The 15671-nt window shown below is 42.7% G+C and overlaps 1 protein-coding gene and 1 long non-coding RNA gene across 2 annotated transcripts in view; one reads left to right on the forward strand and one right to left on the reverse strand.

Annotated features, from left to right (window-relative positions):
* The window catches only part of micu1 (mitochondrial calcium uptake 1), a 51866-nt gene that overhangs the window by 17726 nt on the left and 18469 nt on the right, over positions 1 to 15671 (reverse strand). Inside the window, exon 6 of the mRNA XM_061039496.1 lies at positions 1065 to 1179. Within this exon, the coding sequence (XP_060895479.1) occupies positions 1065 to 1179 (115 nt within the window). The remainder of the gene's footprint in view (positions 1 to 1064; positions 1180 to 15671) is intronic.
* Positions 2381 to 2720, forward strand: LOC132975154 (uncharacterized). Its single transcript, XR_009673240.1, has 2 exons — positions 2381 to 2524; positions 2565 to 2720. It is a non-coding gene; the product is annotated as an uncharacterized LOC132975154 (long non-coding RNA).

Consider the following 15671-nt stretch of genomic DNA (forward strand, 5'->3'; position numbering starts at 1 on the left):
TCTAGCTCCGTCTTAAACAAACTGATTCTGTGAAAAAAACAACAACAGCTCCGAGGCATTTAGCTCAGCAGGCACACGTTATTAACTTTGACAGAACTGCGGATCATAAATGAGGCAGCCAGCCTCGTAAGCGGGCAAATAATGATGCACTAGAACACCTCTCCTGTCTTTACTTCCTGCCTTCAATGATGCAGTAAGAAAGCAGAGGACATAAAGAGATCCTTTTGAGGTTTGATCGAGTGGAAACATCTGGGAGTGACATGTCAGTGTGCAGAAAGGTGCAGTTCTTTGGGTGGCCACTAGAGGCAGGAACCAAAAGTGAGTCATGGGCCATAAAGCGCTGTATTAAAATGTCCGACTTTACAGTAGAAATTAAGATGTTAACAACCCGGTTAAAACCTCTACATTTTAAAACTTTCATAGATTTATATTAGTCACAACTGTTCAGGAGCTGAATGATTATGAATTTGTTTGTTTGTTTAATGATATAAAGGCTTAAAGTTATGTATAATTACAGTGACACATGGCAGCTGCTAACTGCTAGGTGCTAGGCTGTGTGGGAACAACGGTCTCCACCAATCGTAGCTGTGACTCTCTGGGGTTGTGGGTAGTGTAGTTCTTTTCCCCTAGATTAAGATTAAACCATGTTTTTCTTAAAACGAGGTCTTCTGTAGGATCATATACCATCGCTAATAATCAAATCTGCTATGGAGAAGATTAATGAATGGGATTTTTACTTCCAGAACCACACGGTTGAGCTCTTTTGGTTCTTCCCTGCAGATAGGTTGGCAAGCTTTAGTCTAGTAAATGAACAACTCTGGTAAGCATCCATCCACCACAAAAAGAATCTCAGCGGGAAACCTGATGGTCAACTAAACTAATAAATAAGCCTGCCCTTCTGGCTCCTAAATACCAACATGGCATCAGCTGATCTTTGAGGTGGGTTAGGGTTAGGGGTTCGGTGACATCCTGTATTTTTATACAGTCTTTGGGTTTGATTAGTCTAAGAACTTAAAAGACGTGGGATAGAATGGCTCCTCCGTGGAGTTCAGCGCTTCACTTACTGGACAGCACGGTGGTGAGGAAGATGTAGTCGGAGAAGGAGATAAGGCCACATTCTCCCAGAGTGAAAAAGATGCTGTCCTCGTCTGCAAACTTCTCCCTCTCCTGGGCGATCTTCTTCTCATCCGGGCCGGGATAGAAAAACAAAGAAGTAGTATTAGAACTCAGCTCAAACACTGATAGCTGTCACAGCTATCCCAGCTTTGGCTTTGTGTGTGCAAGTGTGTGTGTCTGAGAGTGGAGCTCAAACACAGGAAAGTACACACATACCGTACACACACACACACACACACACACGCACACACGCACACACGCACACACGCACACACGCACACACACACACACACACACACACACACACACACACACACACACACACACACACACACACACACACAGAACAGATCGGGGTCATAAGGATGGCGATGGATACGACGTTTTTAAAATCATGCAAATGCTCACAATGCATACACATGAAGCCGTACAGGCAGGTGAGAGTGGAAGTGACAAACAATTAGTCTGCGGTCAGTTTTGAGTACGAGCACATCATCCACCAGAGGTTGTACTCACGGCGAAAAAATGTACACAAAGAGAGGGGAAACATCACGAGAGACTGAAGCACAAACACACACTATTGTTTAACCATATCTGTAACACAACTCGATCGTATCAATCAATAAAAACAAAGATAAAGTAGCTCTCTTTTACACACACACACACACACACTCACAGAGTAAACTTACATTTTCCAGTTAGCATGTTTATACTTACAGCATTGCATGAAAACAGAGACTACATCACATGCACACTACACACTCAGATATAAGGACTTGAAAAAACATTGTCCACCAAACATAGTAGACAGAGAGAGACAGAGCATGCCTTAGCAGGGAGGGAGGGGGGGAGGGTGGAGGGACAGGGCCACGCTGAGCCCGTGTGGAGTTACCTCCGTCTGTAAGAGGTCCAATTCAGAGGAGGAAGGAGGAGAAATAACTGTTAGAGAACAGCGGGGCCTCTGCTGTCTTTAGCAGGGCCTTGAACAACAAAAAAAACAAGCATGTGCATTCATAGTGTCACACACACACACACAAAAATACATCTTGCTCAAAACAAGATAATTGGGGGATTCCACTCAAGCTAAGAATTCAAATATGTCCTGCCGTCTCTGCAGTCTGTAATTAGCATTTGCATGCATGAGCGCTGCCTGCTAATAATAATCAGGCATGGCTTTGTGTTTCTCTGCAATAGAAAATGATGCATCTTTAGCACGAGTTAAAAATGTTATTAGACCTACCGTCTGTCTCCTTTTTACATAATTCCAATAGACTGCATAGAACGATGAAGACAATGTGATGTCAACCTCATGTCACTACTGTTTAAGCCTATAGTTTAGCACCTTTGCCCTCTCCTTCTTGATGTTATGGTACCTAAAGTGACCATGTCTATACAACATGGAGGAAAGGTATTGTTAGGTCTCTATCAAAGGTAACCAGGTCTGAAAGCATTACCTGCTAAATCAGCTGTTTCACTCTGAACGGGGCCGTCGTTTTCAAAGTGAACAACATTCTGGATTAAAGAAGAGTTCAAACTCAAATGGTCCAATGTTGCATCTCTATACATTCATTCTAATTATTGCAAACAGCTGAATCGCCCCCTACTGGCTGTTAAAAATAATGCAAGGATAAGGCTCTGCTGTATAGCATTGGCTGTGCCTAAAGCCAGCACTGAACATGGGAAAAGGGGCGAGTAAGTATGCTGCTCCCTCTTCTTGGAATCGGTTGCAAAATACTCTAAATATTCAGGAGCTGTTTTCCTTAAATGTTTTTAAAAAGACTTCTTAAAGGCTTTATATGCGATTTTTTGATCCAGCAGATGTCGCCCTTGAGCACCAGCATGAAACCAAAACAACTCGCGGTGCATTGTTGTGTTAGCATGCTAATGCTAGCGATCTTTATTATTCACACTGCATGTAAATTTACCTGAAATGAGCGTGATCTAGAAACACAGTTAAGCAGTGAGTACAGTATGTTATTCTTCTTTTCTCTAGTCCCTCAATTAAACAACTTTTATACACGAGGGGAGGAGTCAGCCGGCCGTCCCGGCGATGTAAACAAAGTGAAGATAGGACTCTGAAAACTCTGAAAACATCACAGACAGTGGGACTCGGGTGTTACACCCATTGTAGACAGTCATGACTCGCAGAGTTATTTTCAGAGGAGATACTTGATTTATACATTTAAGTGTGAAAAATCACATATAAAGACTTTAATGATCTGGAGGCGGGCATATCTGACTGTAGATGTTTTAACTGACTCTTATTGCCCCCTTTTTGATCGCCTTGTTGTTGATGTTTTATAACACATTTTGATGAATGTTTCTTATATTTTGTGATTCATGTCTGAAAGCCAGTACATTGGGCTGCTGCTTGTCTTGGCCAGGAAGCTCTTGTTAAAGAGATTCTTAATCTTGATGAGACTTTTCCTGGTTAAACAAAAAAGAAAATTTGCTGCACTTTGCAACCAATAGGCTTCATCCAATTCTAAAACACAGTCTAGTGGCTGTTTTTGAAACCGCTTATGTTCAATAATACGCAGTATGTACAGCATAGAGATTAATTTAGATTTTCTTGATTTTGAGAATCAAAGAAGATAATTGATGGTATCTTTGTGATTATTTCCCCCCGTCATGATGTCCGTCGCTGTCCATCATTTTGATCTCTGACCAGACGCTTTGCCTAAAGACTGGTTCTGATGCATACTGTAGATTTTATCCAGAATCAGTACAACATCCGAGTATTTTTGGCAAACTGAGGATCTTCATTTTGGCCAAATCAGTACATCCTACTAGTAAAGTAGGCGGTTGCTAAAACAGCCACAGTCCCGTATCTTTCCTCAATGTTGTCACTGGAGCTGAATTCAGATAAAAGCTAGTCTTGTTTTTTTTTTTATTTGAAAGGAACACAGACTCATTTACAGAACCATATCTGACTCTAAAACTTGGTGGCATCCCCCTAAACAGAACAGCATAACATGACAAAATGATTTCACATTCTTTTCCCCCCCCAAGGACCGACTCCCTCCTCGTGATTATACAAACTGTATAAAAGCTGATAATATAGAAAACTATCTCCAAATGGAGTCCATCTTGACTCTTGTGTGTCAGTGATTTAAATATAGGAAGTAGTGGTTTCTACTGTAACATTTATTAATAATGATTATCTACATCAACGGTATGAGGGGAGAAGGGAGTGGGAGAGAGAGGGGGAGGTGAGAGAGGAAACAGTTATTTTTAGAGCATCCCAACCAGGTTGAGAGAAACGGAAAGAGAGAGCAAAATGCGACTCTTGATGCCGTAAGAGTTGAACACTTTCAGGTGTTTGCATGTGTAGAAGTGTGAGAGAACATTTGACAAGAGGAAGGAGTGTAGAAAGAAGAAAGTAAAGAGAGTTGTAGAGAGTTAAAGAGGTTGGTATTGGTCCCGGAATATGACACACATAAAAACCCCTCAGGGTCCAAGGTGAACCAGAGTCCTGATGCCAGTCCACAAAACAGAACGGACTCACAAAGTGTGCAACACAAGGGTCAAGCAAAGACTCCTGCCCACGCTGACAGACACACAACTACACACACGAGAGACGTAACCACACTGGGCCTCATTATAATGATCAGAGCGGAGGCCCTGAGCACATTAGGCGTAATAAGTCACTTTTTTTTTACAGCGGCCTGAGAGTCAAGGTCGAAAACACCCCCGCAGATCTGCCACAGTGACATTCAAGGCAAGACATCTGAATATGATGGCGGAAAAGAGGAAGCAGAGAGCATTTTCAAAAGAAGAGTTTGTATGAGCACACAAACCGATAACATCTAAAACAACAAAGTTTTGAGTCTACTCTGAACCGATAACATCTAGAACAACAAAGCTTTGAGTCTACTCTGAAGCCCAATTCAAAGGAGAAGATAAATGTTTCGCTGTGAAGCAGACAATATGCATTTCACACTCTTGCTCGCTCTCACAAACACAATAAGCTATCATACAGAACATCTCTGCAACAAATGCATGCTGTAACACTGTGTCCTCTTTCAAGCAGACACACACAGGTATCCCAGCAGTGTGTATATCACCCTCCACTGTTGGTTCCAATGTGGCGTCTTATGTGGATTTGGTGGCTCTGCGTTGAGAGATTACGTCCTATCTTCTCCTTCATCCTCCATCTTTCTGTCACCATTGAATGCCACATCTTCCCACTGACTGACTGAGTGCACTATTTAATGCTCCAGATTCAGAAATATGCCATCCGACTTCTGCAGAGTCCCATGCATAAGTTTAAATCCCTCTTGAGTGTTTACATATGTCATGAGGTTAAAATCCATAGGGGAACATCACTATGAACAGTGAGGAAATTTGTTGCATACCACAGTTGAGCATATTTTTTTTTTATCATTATACCTCCAGCAATACAGTGATTGAGCTCACCTGGATCCACTTACCAATCAAGGCCAGAGTGTACACAGCAGGAGAGAGGAGGCAGACGGTACAATTGGGCCGTCTGTCTGTGTTTATCTGACGTCGAGCTGCTCTAGTGCTTTCTCTCTTTCTCTGTCTCTGAAAGAGGGTTGTCTTTTTCTCTACATGGGTGCTCCTTTGTTGTTTGTAATTTCAGTTAATAGTGTTTTTTTAGACAGAGGATCTGCTTCTCTTTGGTTTGAGAAATAAATTAGTTTTGTGTTTTGTGGAAAATTAAGTAAAGCCCACCCTGAATTTAGTTTTTCTATATATTTTCTCTCCACCCTACTCCCCTCATTCCCCGGCCATAACAAAGTCCAAGGTGGATTCAAACTTATGCATATAACTGAGATGTAAAACCTTTACCTATCAGAGATCCCTATTAGCTAACATATTTCCCATGACGGCCATTTTCTCCGTTTTCTTCTCAGGGAAGTATTACTGCAGTTTGAATCATCAACTTGAGGATGCTTTGCTAATAAAACATGCTGCTGGAGTAACAGAAAGGACCTGAACTACACTGAAGTCGGTTTTGAACACTCTTAGTAAACTTCTCCCTCAGCACTGATCTTTAAACGCCTGTAATCTTAATTGCTGCAGCACTCGAGTTAATTAAGAGCTAGAGCCTCGTGTGTCAGCGTGCACGTCTGTTGATCAGTGTCAACTCCGCAGCCGTCCGGGTATCTGAACAACGTTTCTTTCTTGATCTCCGCCCTGAGCCTGCTCACATGTTCATACATCTCTGAGTGTCAGCTACGCTACGGCCAATTCCACTATCCCTGTCCAGATGACAGACCGAGCGGACCAACTAGCCGGTGAGCTGAGGCAGAAACGCAGCGCTGACAGAGCTGCTGGCAGGACGGCGCTGGCAGACAATTGCACTGCTGTCTTACACACACACAGTTGGGGTTAAGGGTTCAGTTGGAGCTAATCTCCCGAGTGCATCAGGCTAGAAAGAAACCCTGATAGCTGCCCTGGACACATTTCAAGTAGCCCAATCTTTGCACAAACTAGGCTTACAGAAGTGAGGCCAGGCCAGAGGCTTTCATGCAAAGAGGCAAATTATCCTTCTCCTTATTTCACATGAGTGGCAAAGAAACACTTTCTAAGAAACCCAGGGAAAAGTCACATCATGTATAAAGAACTTGCATGAAAATGTCCTGAGCGTTTAAGCAAATGATTTAAAAACCCAGACCAGGGAATTATTCGCTTGCAGAAATATATCTTTCTTTCAGCTTTAATCAATTAGCTTTCCTAAATTTTGAAGTCATGCGCTGCGCTGATAAAGCACACGTTTAATTCTGACCTCCAGCGTTGTAATGTCTTAATTTAAGAAAACCAACAGCTACTGAAGCGACCGTGATGACCATATTTCAACACATTAAACTGCAGACTTCTGGCATGTGATGCACCAACTGCCTTAATTTGTTCAGTAAAAGACCTCCTTCTTATCTCATCCTCTGGTGCTGTGATTGGCTAGGCAAGCAATTAAGGATTTTAATTTTCAACCAACTTCCTAGTCGGTAAGAAGGAAATTTAAATTCAGACTCACCTACTCTAAAGGTAGGAAAACACTCCATGCTCTGGTCAATATGCAGGTTTAACCTGACACAGCCTGCAAACATTTTTACCTACATTTTCTAGATCAAATTACTGTTGGTCTGCGCCGCTCCTCCAGGATGATATCTGTTCATTGTGCTTGTTTGCGTCACGGTAGTAGAGCGTGCAAAGTAGGCCCATTGAAAGGAGCTACAGCCCCATCTAGTGGCAGGGCGCTGTGTTGCAGTTTAAGCACAACATTTTATGGAATTTGATGCTGACATCAACAAATATTAATATATTGCTTTACTGTCTAGTAATGCTGGTGCCGAATAGAAAGGCGGAGGAATGTTTAAAGGCCCTGACACATCAAGGAGATCGTCAAGTTGGATCGTCAGGCGCCACAGTCAGTCTTCGTCGCCGTCTACTTGGTGTGTCAGGGCCTTAACGGTTTTGTCGACTAATTACAGGACTTACTAACTAACCCAAAACGGGATTATTTTCCAAACCCTACAGAGAGTGTTGCAGTTTGTTCAGAAACAGATTTTGGTTTGGACAAAAGCAAAAAAGCTTTATGGACAGAAGTCCTGAAGGCAAACTGTTTTCAATAAGTACTAGCCAACCACAGCAAAGAAGGGGGGTTTCATGAGGTGAAGCTCGTGAGCCACCCATCCGTTCTCTTCAAGCCGCCCTCTTGTTATTCACACTGCTCTATCAGCACTTTGTGTGTCCATACACTTGGCCTAGGAGCTGAATGCAGCACAGACTTGGCCATCCCTGACACCACTGTACAGACTGCAGTGCTTTGTCACTGATTAGATCTGTGAGCCGGTCCAGCACTGCAGCTGCAGACCCCCCGATAACACCATGCAGATAATCAAACAACTGAATTTAAGATATATCGGTTGTATTAAAGCTTTATATAAGTATAAATTATCAGACTGTAACACACAATGGCTTTTTTATCAGATCATGTCACAACTCTCCGTTAGCTGGTGTATTCTCCTCTGAGCACCACAACCAAGACATGAATTCAGGATGTGCTGCAGAAGATGAAAAGCTCTGCTGCAAAGAGAGGAAACGTGCCCCCGCTCTCCAGCTGTATATTGATGTGTGTTTGAGTGATGTCTGTCCTTGAGCCATGTCTCATCTTTTGTTCAGGTGAGTCTCAGCAGACCTTCGGAGCACTATTACACCATAAAGAGAGACTTGTATAGTGCGACAGACGGACAGTGCAAGAGGGGGGGGGGGGGTTCCAGACAAATGCATTAAAAATGGATCAGTTCCTTCATGCCGCTCTGTGAGATGTAGTAGCCCTGGGGTTACCGTCACTACGGCAGGTACAAAGAAGACGTAAGTTTCAGGGAAATGGGAATTGATAATGACCTGCTTTGGGGGGGTGAAGTCAAGCCAGGTCGGAGCCTGCAGTGACGGGAAGCTCTCAGAAAAAGTGTAGGTGTGAATGCCTTGTGCTGCGACACACACTTTCAAAGATGCGACGAAAAACCTCAAAGAACAGAAAATGCTTTCTACACTCAACACACCGACTTCAACACCTTTAAAATCATACATCGCCATGCATAAGTAGTCCACCTACTTTGACCTTTCCCCTTACTCATCGTTTGAAAACTAAGCATATGTGCGATTAGCTGACTCAAACTCTCGCTAGTCAGCACCAGAATTACAAGTAAACTTAAAGATAAAGTATGTAGAATTGTATGAAAATGTTTACATTCAATTCATCTAAATTAATTAGAAATTGACTAAATCTGTTATACATAATTTTTTGTTGAGTTCTTACATTACCTTAAGTATTTACAGTTATCAAAGCTAGAGAAATCCATAATTTTATAATATATACATTTTTATCGTTGCCATGGAAACACCGGATGTTACGTCAAAGACCGCTGTGTACAGTAAGGAAGAGGGAGTGGCTGCTGAAAGCTGCCGTACTGTCGCTGTATGTGCAGCTGTGATAAAAACATCATGTAACTTATACTTGGAAACATCGTCGGTAAACGTATTGTCTTTCTCAGGTCGGTTTCGCCCGTTCGTTTTGGGGGAGGGAGGGAGTAGAAGAGAGAACTCCCATGATTCCCCACTAGACATCATCTTTTGTTATTGTTTTGATTGAGAGCGAAATGGCGGTGGATTTTACAAACTGTGCGTTTAACTCATTATTAATGTTTTTATTAATTCAGGCCCACAATGCCGGCCAAATGTTGTGTCTAAGCTGTAATGCAGCCGGCTGCCACTAGTCGGGGCTGTAGCTCTGGTTAACTGCCATTAAGCTCTACTCCCTTGATGTTCAACAGCATAGATGGCCTCTCATAGGAGCAGCGTGGTCTGGCAGTTTTTAGGTCTATAATATCGTGATAAAGTTGTACCAGAGCGGTGCTTCATTAGCTCAACTTTAACCTGCAAGGAGAAACAGAAAGGCTGACGGTGCTAGCACTGCAAATGTTAGCCACACTCTGCAAACCATTTTGACATTGTTGACCCACAAACAATGTGATCTCATGTTTAGCGTTGTGGTCAAATTGGACTGTTGAGAGTTTTCTAAATGCAAGACTAGTCTGAACTTATGTTTTAATTGAGAGAAGAGAAATAAGTTGCTAGGAACATCCCTACTATTTACCTGAAGACAAATGCATGATACTTATCTTGACTGTGGATTTACAGAAAACCACTTCAAACCTTTACATTTTTCTGAGTAACACCACCTACCACTTTAAAATAATGATGTAATTTGCGTTGGTCCATGACATACAAGCTCGATAAAATCTTTTTTAATTTGCAGATAACCATGGCAACATGTAGGGTGAATACTTATGCAAGGCTCTGCTCGAACAAAATCCATCACTCACCTTCAGAGTGGCCAAGACTGACATTTTCTTCTTACCCATATAGATACCTCCAGGGCAAAGCGCTACAGTCTGAGGGCGGGCGGGTGGGTGTGTGGGCGCTGAGAACAGTAATGTATTAGCTTCACCACCTAAACTCTCAGGGGTAACAGCAGAGCAGGTGTACTGTTAATAACTCAATTATTGTGGGAGCAAAATCAGAATAATGGACCCTGATGTGGAACGCTTAATAAACAAATCTGGGCCGCTGAGGAATAGCAGCTGTCTTACAAGAGGAGGGAGGGACTGGAATTAAACGACCAGGTGTACAGACAAGCCAACCTCGATTACCACAGATTAAGAGAGAAAAAAGAGGTAAAGAAAGAGACGAAATGAAGAGTGTGTTGCAGAAAAGAAGGCATGTGAAAATGTGCAGACAGTGAGATAAATAAAGAGATAGAGTCGAGAGTCCGAACAGCGGCCCTTGGGGAGCTTCCTGTAAATCAGAAAGAGGGAACATGACAACAAGTTGGTGTGACAGGAGGCTCTGTTTTCCGTGGAGCAGCCCCCCTCCGCACTCCCTCAGAGTGACAGGTGTCCACTCTCAGTCGCAGCAGGTCACGCTTCAGACGCTGTGGCTTTCCACACAGAGTGAGCCACAGCATGTAGGAACAGTTTCGGATACATTTAAAAATGTTAAAGTCCTGCCTTTAGTGTCTCTCAACCATGCTCTACAGAAATCATGCAGACAATCCAGAGGATGGAATTGTGCAGGTTAAAATATCAAGCACATCAACACAGCCTCGACGTTAGCTAATAAGAGCCATTTCCATAGGTCCAAAACCACCCTGTGTTGCCACCATGCGCAGAGAGGGGGCGCCACCACCAGCTACTTTCTCTTTTGAGACACAGGCAATAGAGCAAAGGCATGCTGGGGGAAATAGGCTAGAGTGCCAAAGCATGTGGAAAGCTAGAGCTGACATTTCTTGGAAGAGATGACAGGAGGAGAAGAGGAGATGTTTTTAAAAAAAAAAAAAGCAGAACAGAGGGAGTGCAGGGGAACAGCCTGGTTATGATTCGGCACTCTTATAAATGTCTTAATGTAGCTGCTCTTTGCATCTCAGCTTTTGCAAGATTTGCCAGTCCTTTAAAATGTGACTGTAAATGTATGTGAACTTCACTTTGGGGCGCTGACTGGTGAGTAAATTATGTAGTAGCGCTGCAGTGTTTAATAACCCCTGTAGAGGCAAAGTCCTCCCCTTCAATAATTCAGCAGGGCAAGCATAGCCCACAGCTGTCTCCAAAAGCTATATACAAAGGGCACCTGGGAGGTCTCTTAACACAACGTCCAATAACAATACAGTGTGAGTTTGCCTGTTTGATACTTGCACACACACACACAATGGGGTGTGTGCGTGCCTACTCGGGTTTCTGTCACTCCCGTCATTATCAGGTGTACAGGTTGTAACCTGCCCTTTGCCACGCTCGGCTTATCGTCACATCATCTTGACTGACAGAGACATTCAGAACTTGCTTAAAAGGCCAAATCATTTAGTAGAGAAAACTTATAGGTCAGGGCTCATTCATCTGAACTCACTGTGAGTACTTAATGTGTTCAATCAGAACTTTTTGAATCGCAAATAAGTTTCTGCAACGCCCCCCGTGGGGAAATATTTAGGAGCAAGGACATGCTACAATGAAGCTAAACGTTTATGTAAGAGATTTAATGTTATTAAATGACCTGCTGTATGACATCAGCAGATAAGGCAGAGGTAAAGAACACCACAGTGTCAACACAGCGGTGTCTCCTCAACCTAATTTGTTATTTCTAAAATGATATATCACAAATATCATGGCTACGCACAGGCAATGACGATTACTGTATTCCTCCAGCTTAATTTAAAAATGTTTGGCAATAAAAGTATATTAAAGTACTCTTAGGGCTTGGGTCCACATAGCCAGTGTCTTTTGTCTGCCTCATGGCCTGTGCAGAAGCCTCTGGAGGCCACATCTAAGCATCTTCCGGCGGCCATGTCAAGCCCTTCTAGTTGAGACTTCTTTAAAAAGGTTCTGGCATCGTCTTCATCATGCCTCTTGTTTCGGCCGTCAAATCATATGGACAAGGGACTTGTCACCCCGGGGGGAACCCAAGAATATGGAGGGGAAGCTTTCCCTGGCTGTGGCTGTCTAAGAAGATGGACGACATGACAGCTCGCCATGTTTTGTTCCCTCCTGAATGACCCTGCCTTCTCCATGTTAACGGATGGGGGCATGGGTCAAACTATAAAATCAATGTTTCTGTCATTACAGTTTTTTCTCATCGTGTTGATTTATGTCCACGTTTTTTTAAAACAGTTCAGGTTTAATCAGAAAAAGGGGGTCTAGCAAAATCTACAACTGATATAAGAATCTGTCGCTGACTGTGCTCTACCGAAGACGGCGCCATTTTCTCGGTAGGTTAAATTAGTGTTTTGGTCAGTGGAAGGGGTAGCAAGCCATTACTGCAGCTCCCCTTTTGACCAATCTCTGGCTCAAAATGTGCAAGATGTCAGCCGCCGCATTGGTGGTGTTTTGGCTTTACTTTTTTTTTTTTTAAGACAGTTGTAGAGAAGTGTCGTCCATCTTTATATACAGTCACTGGATTCGAGCTGTATGTCAGACAGAAAATATCAGAATGGAAAAAGACAGGGGGTCAGATTGGCTCTGGGACCGGTGGGGAGATTTGATATGATTGTTGTGTCCAGCAGAATTCTTCATGCACCCACATTGCTTCTTCTTTTATTGCTTTCTGACCGAGCAGCGACAGTGAAGACTTTATTAAACTCGTCCATAAGAAGAACAGGACGAGACTACCGCCGGTTTGTGCTCAACCTCAGACATCACTTTTCTGATAGTTGGAAACTCTACATGGACACAAGCCCTCGGGTTATCTGCACTTTAATATACTTATGTGATGTGTCAAACCAGCCTTTCGGAGACCAGTACTTTCTGTGACCATGATATAATCTACTCTACTGTATGAGAAAATAATGTGAAATAGTGGTGGTTCCTTATTCTACCTCCTTCATCGACCTTTCAGGTTGTGTACAACACTCTGCAGGATGCATGTGAAATCAGCTTTTGGATCACCAGAATACTGATATCCTGTTGGAAAATCTACATTTTAATGCACAGTTTGGAAGCTGTCCTTTGCCCAGAGGTCGTAAACTAAACTGAGGCAGTGACTATGGTTGCACACTTGCTGAAGCTGAGATGTCTTTAAGACGGTAAAGATATTTATTAAGCTGTTCCCCTGGACTAAGAGCAGAGAAAAGCTTAGCCCTCCATATTAATACAGAGGAGGGAGAGAGTGTAGAGAGATAGAAAAAAAATAAGAAAAAGGAAGAAGAATAAATGGGAAGAAGAGGCGCAGGTAGTGACTACTTAGTGCATTTTTTTTTCATTCAGGTGCACACATGCTGCTCGGCACACACCCCATACCTGCCAGAAGTCCTGCAGAGAGGGAGGGGCAAAATGGGAAGGAGATGAGGAAGGAGGGAGGGAGACAGGAGAGGAGAGGAGGAGGGGTCGGGGGAGTGTGTGGGTGGAGAATGGGGATCAGTAGATGGGATGATTGGGGGGAGGAGACAGAGAAAAATTAGGGATGTTTTTTTTTTTTTTCCGAGATGGGGTCGTTGAGGATGATGGTTTATTCACAAAGAAAGGGAGGAGAGAGAAAAAATGAAGGGGGTTACTCGTTATGTGGGTGAGAGAGGACTGCTGATAAAAGCACGGGAGAGTAATCAACAGTTAACAACGTCAGGTCACATCAACATGAGATCACAGCAGTTTAAAAAGCACGCCCACATGATCAGGAGAAAACACAGATGAAGGAAAGGCAGAGAGAGAGAGAGAGAGAGGCGCGGTGAAACAAGAAATCCCAGTTGAAGGTGAGCAGCTGCCTGGAAATAAAAGACGTCTGATCTGAAACTAACAACATGTTACACCAATCATAGGGCATAGAGTCTGTATATCTCTGGAGACCCTCCGCCCCGGATGACTTTCTGCATTTCCTGATGCAGAACTGATCAAACTACTCTGATACTGTCAAGTCTCCTACCCTTTGAATCTTTGGTGTAATCATGATGCATTCATATGGATTCATAAAGGTGCAGGCTAAGGTGTAGGGGAGGGTCTCAAAGTATCAGGTTAGTTATAAATTCCTTGTACTCTATCTACCATTTGTTTAAATGAAATCGGGTTGCTCTTCACTGCATGTTGTTGCCATGCTCTCTCTCTCTCTCTGATTCTCTGCTCGTCCTCCTTCCTCTACCTTCTGCTCACCTGAGTGCTATTTGCTCCCAGGGAGGAGGAAGGGGATTAAGAGGAGCAGAGAGAGGAGAGAGAGTTTGGCACACACACACACACACACACACACACACACACACACACTGCTAGGCAGCATGGTGAGGAGTGCTTTTGTTTTCCTCTCTCCCCGAAAGCATCTTTTAGATTGCTGGGTTTTGTTTTTTTAGTTTGGGCCAGAGACATCCGGTCGTCCAGTTATCGGTCTTGTGTTTTTCTTAGGATAGTTTGTTTCCTCTTACGTTTAGGGGGAGGTGCTGGGAGCGACTGCCTTTTTTGCATCTTTCTGTCTTTTGTTCATTTCTCCCCTTTGGTCTCATTAGCTGACTTTCGCATATTTTGCAAATTTTGGATTCATGTTTAAAATAAAGCTTGTGGCGGGATACTTTTTAAAAATCTTGTGTGGGGTCCCTATTTTCCTAAGTCTCGTCTCCTCATTGTGTCCTTTGTTTTATCAGGGAGACAGAACGTAATAATGACCATTTACAGTTTTGTGTCTTCATTTTAAATGTCATATTTATACCATGTCCATGTACAGGTGGTTGTTTATTTAAAAAAATAAAATAAACGATATATATCCCATGAAGGCCTTTTTTTCCAGGTTTATATGATGAGACTGATTTCAGTTCATTTCTGTAGTTGTTCTGTTGTATGACATTTGGTGCTTTCAGTGTTGTGGTTTTTAATGAACTGTTTCTTTTGTCCTTTGCTTTTTGTCCTTATCACATTTTGTAGGAGGTTGTAAGCCCTCCCTTGATGTGCTCTCAACTCGTTTCCCCCCCCCCCCGTTTGATTGATGTTGTTGCTTTAACTGCTGTAATTGGGCTGTCATCGAGCAAACAGAAGTTGTTATTGCTGTTACTAGTACTGCTGTTATTGTTGCATAAAAAATACATAATGTCAACGTTTTTTGTATGTATTTGATTTGTTTCCCTCTGTCTTCGTGTTGTGCTGTAAAGTGCTTTGGATCAACGTTGTCGTGTGTAAATTGCTTTATAAATAACATTTTTTTATTGTCTGTATTTATGCTGCAAAGCCATTTGGGGACCATTGTCTTCTACTTGTTGTGTGTAAAGTGATATATGTATTTATATGCTCTGTATTTGTAAATGTGACCCAGAGTAATCCATGTTGTGATGGTTGGTCATGTGACCACCTGTATTTAACACACCTGTATATGCCCTGTGAAGAAGACAGATTGTGCCGCTGCATGCAATTTGCTACTCATTTTTTTTCTTCTTTTTTTTTTTACTTAACCTGTATGTTTTAGCATTTTCATGATCTTAAAGAGTGCCTTGGTTTGTTCACCTTGTTGGCTTTTGTTCAATAGGATTATAATAACGTTGTTTTTCTGGACAAGAAAGTAAGAATGAATCAAAC

The sequence above is a fragment of the Labrus mixtus genome, chromosome 6, assembly GCF_963584025.1.
Source record: "Labrus mixtus chromosome 6, fLabMix1.1, whole genome shotgun sequence".
Lineage (NCBI taxonomy): Eukaryota > Metazoa > Chordata > Actinopteri > Labriformes > Labridae > Labrus > Labrus mixtus.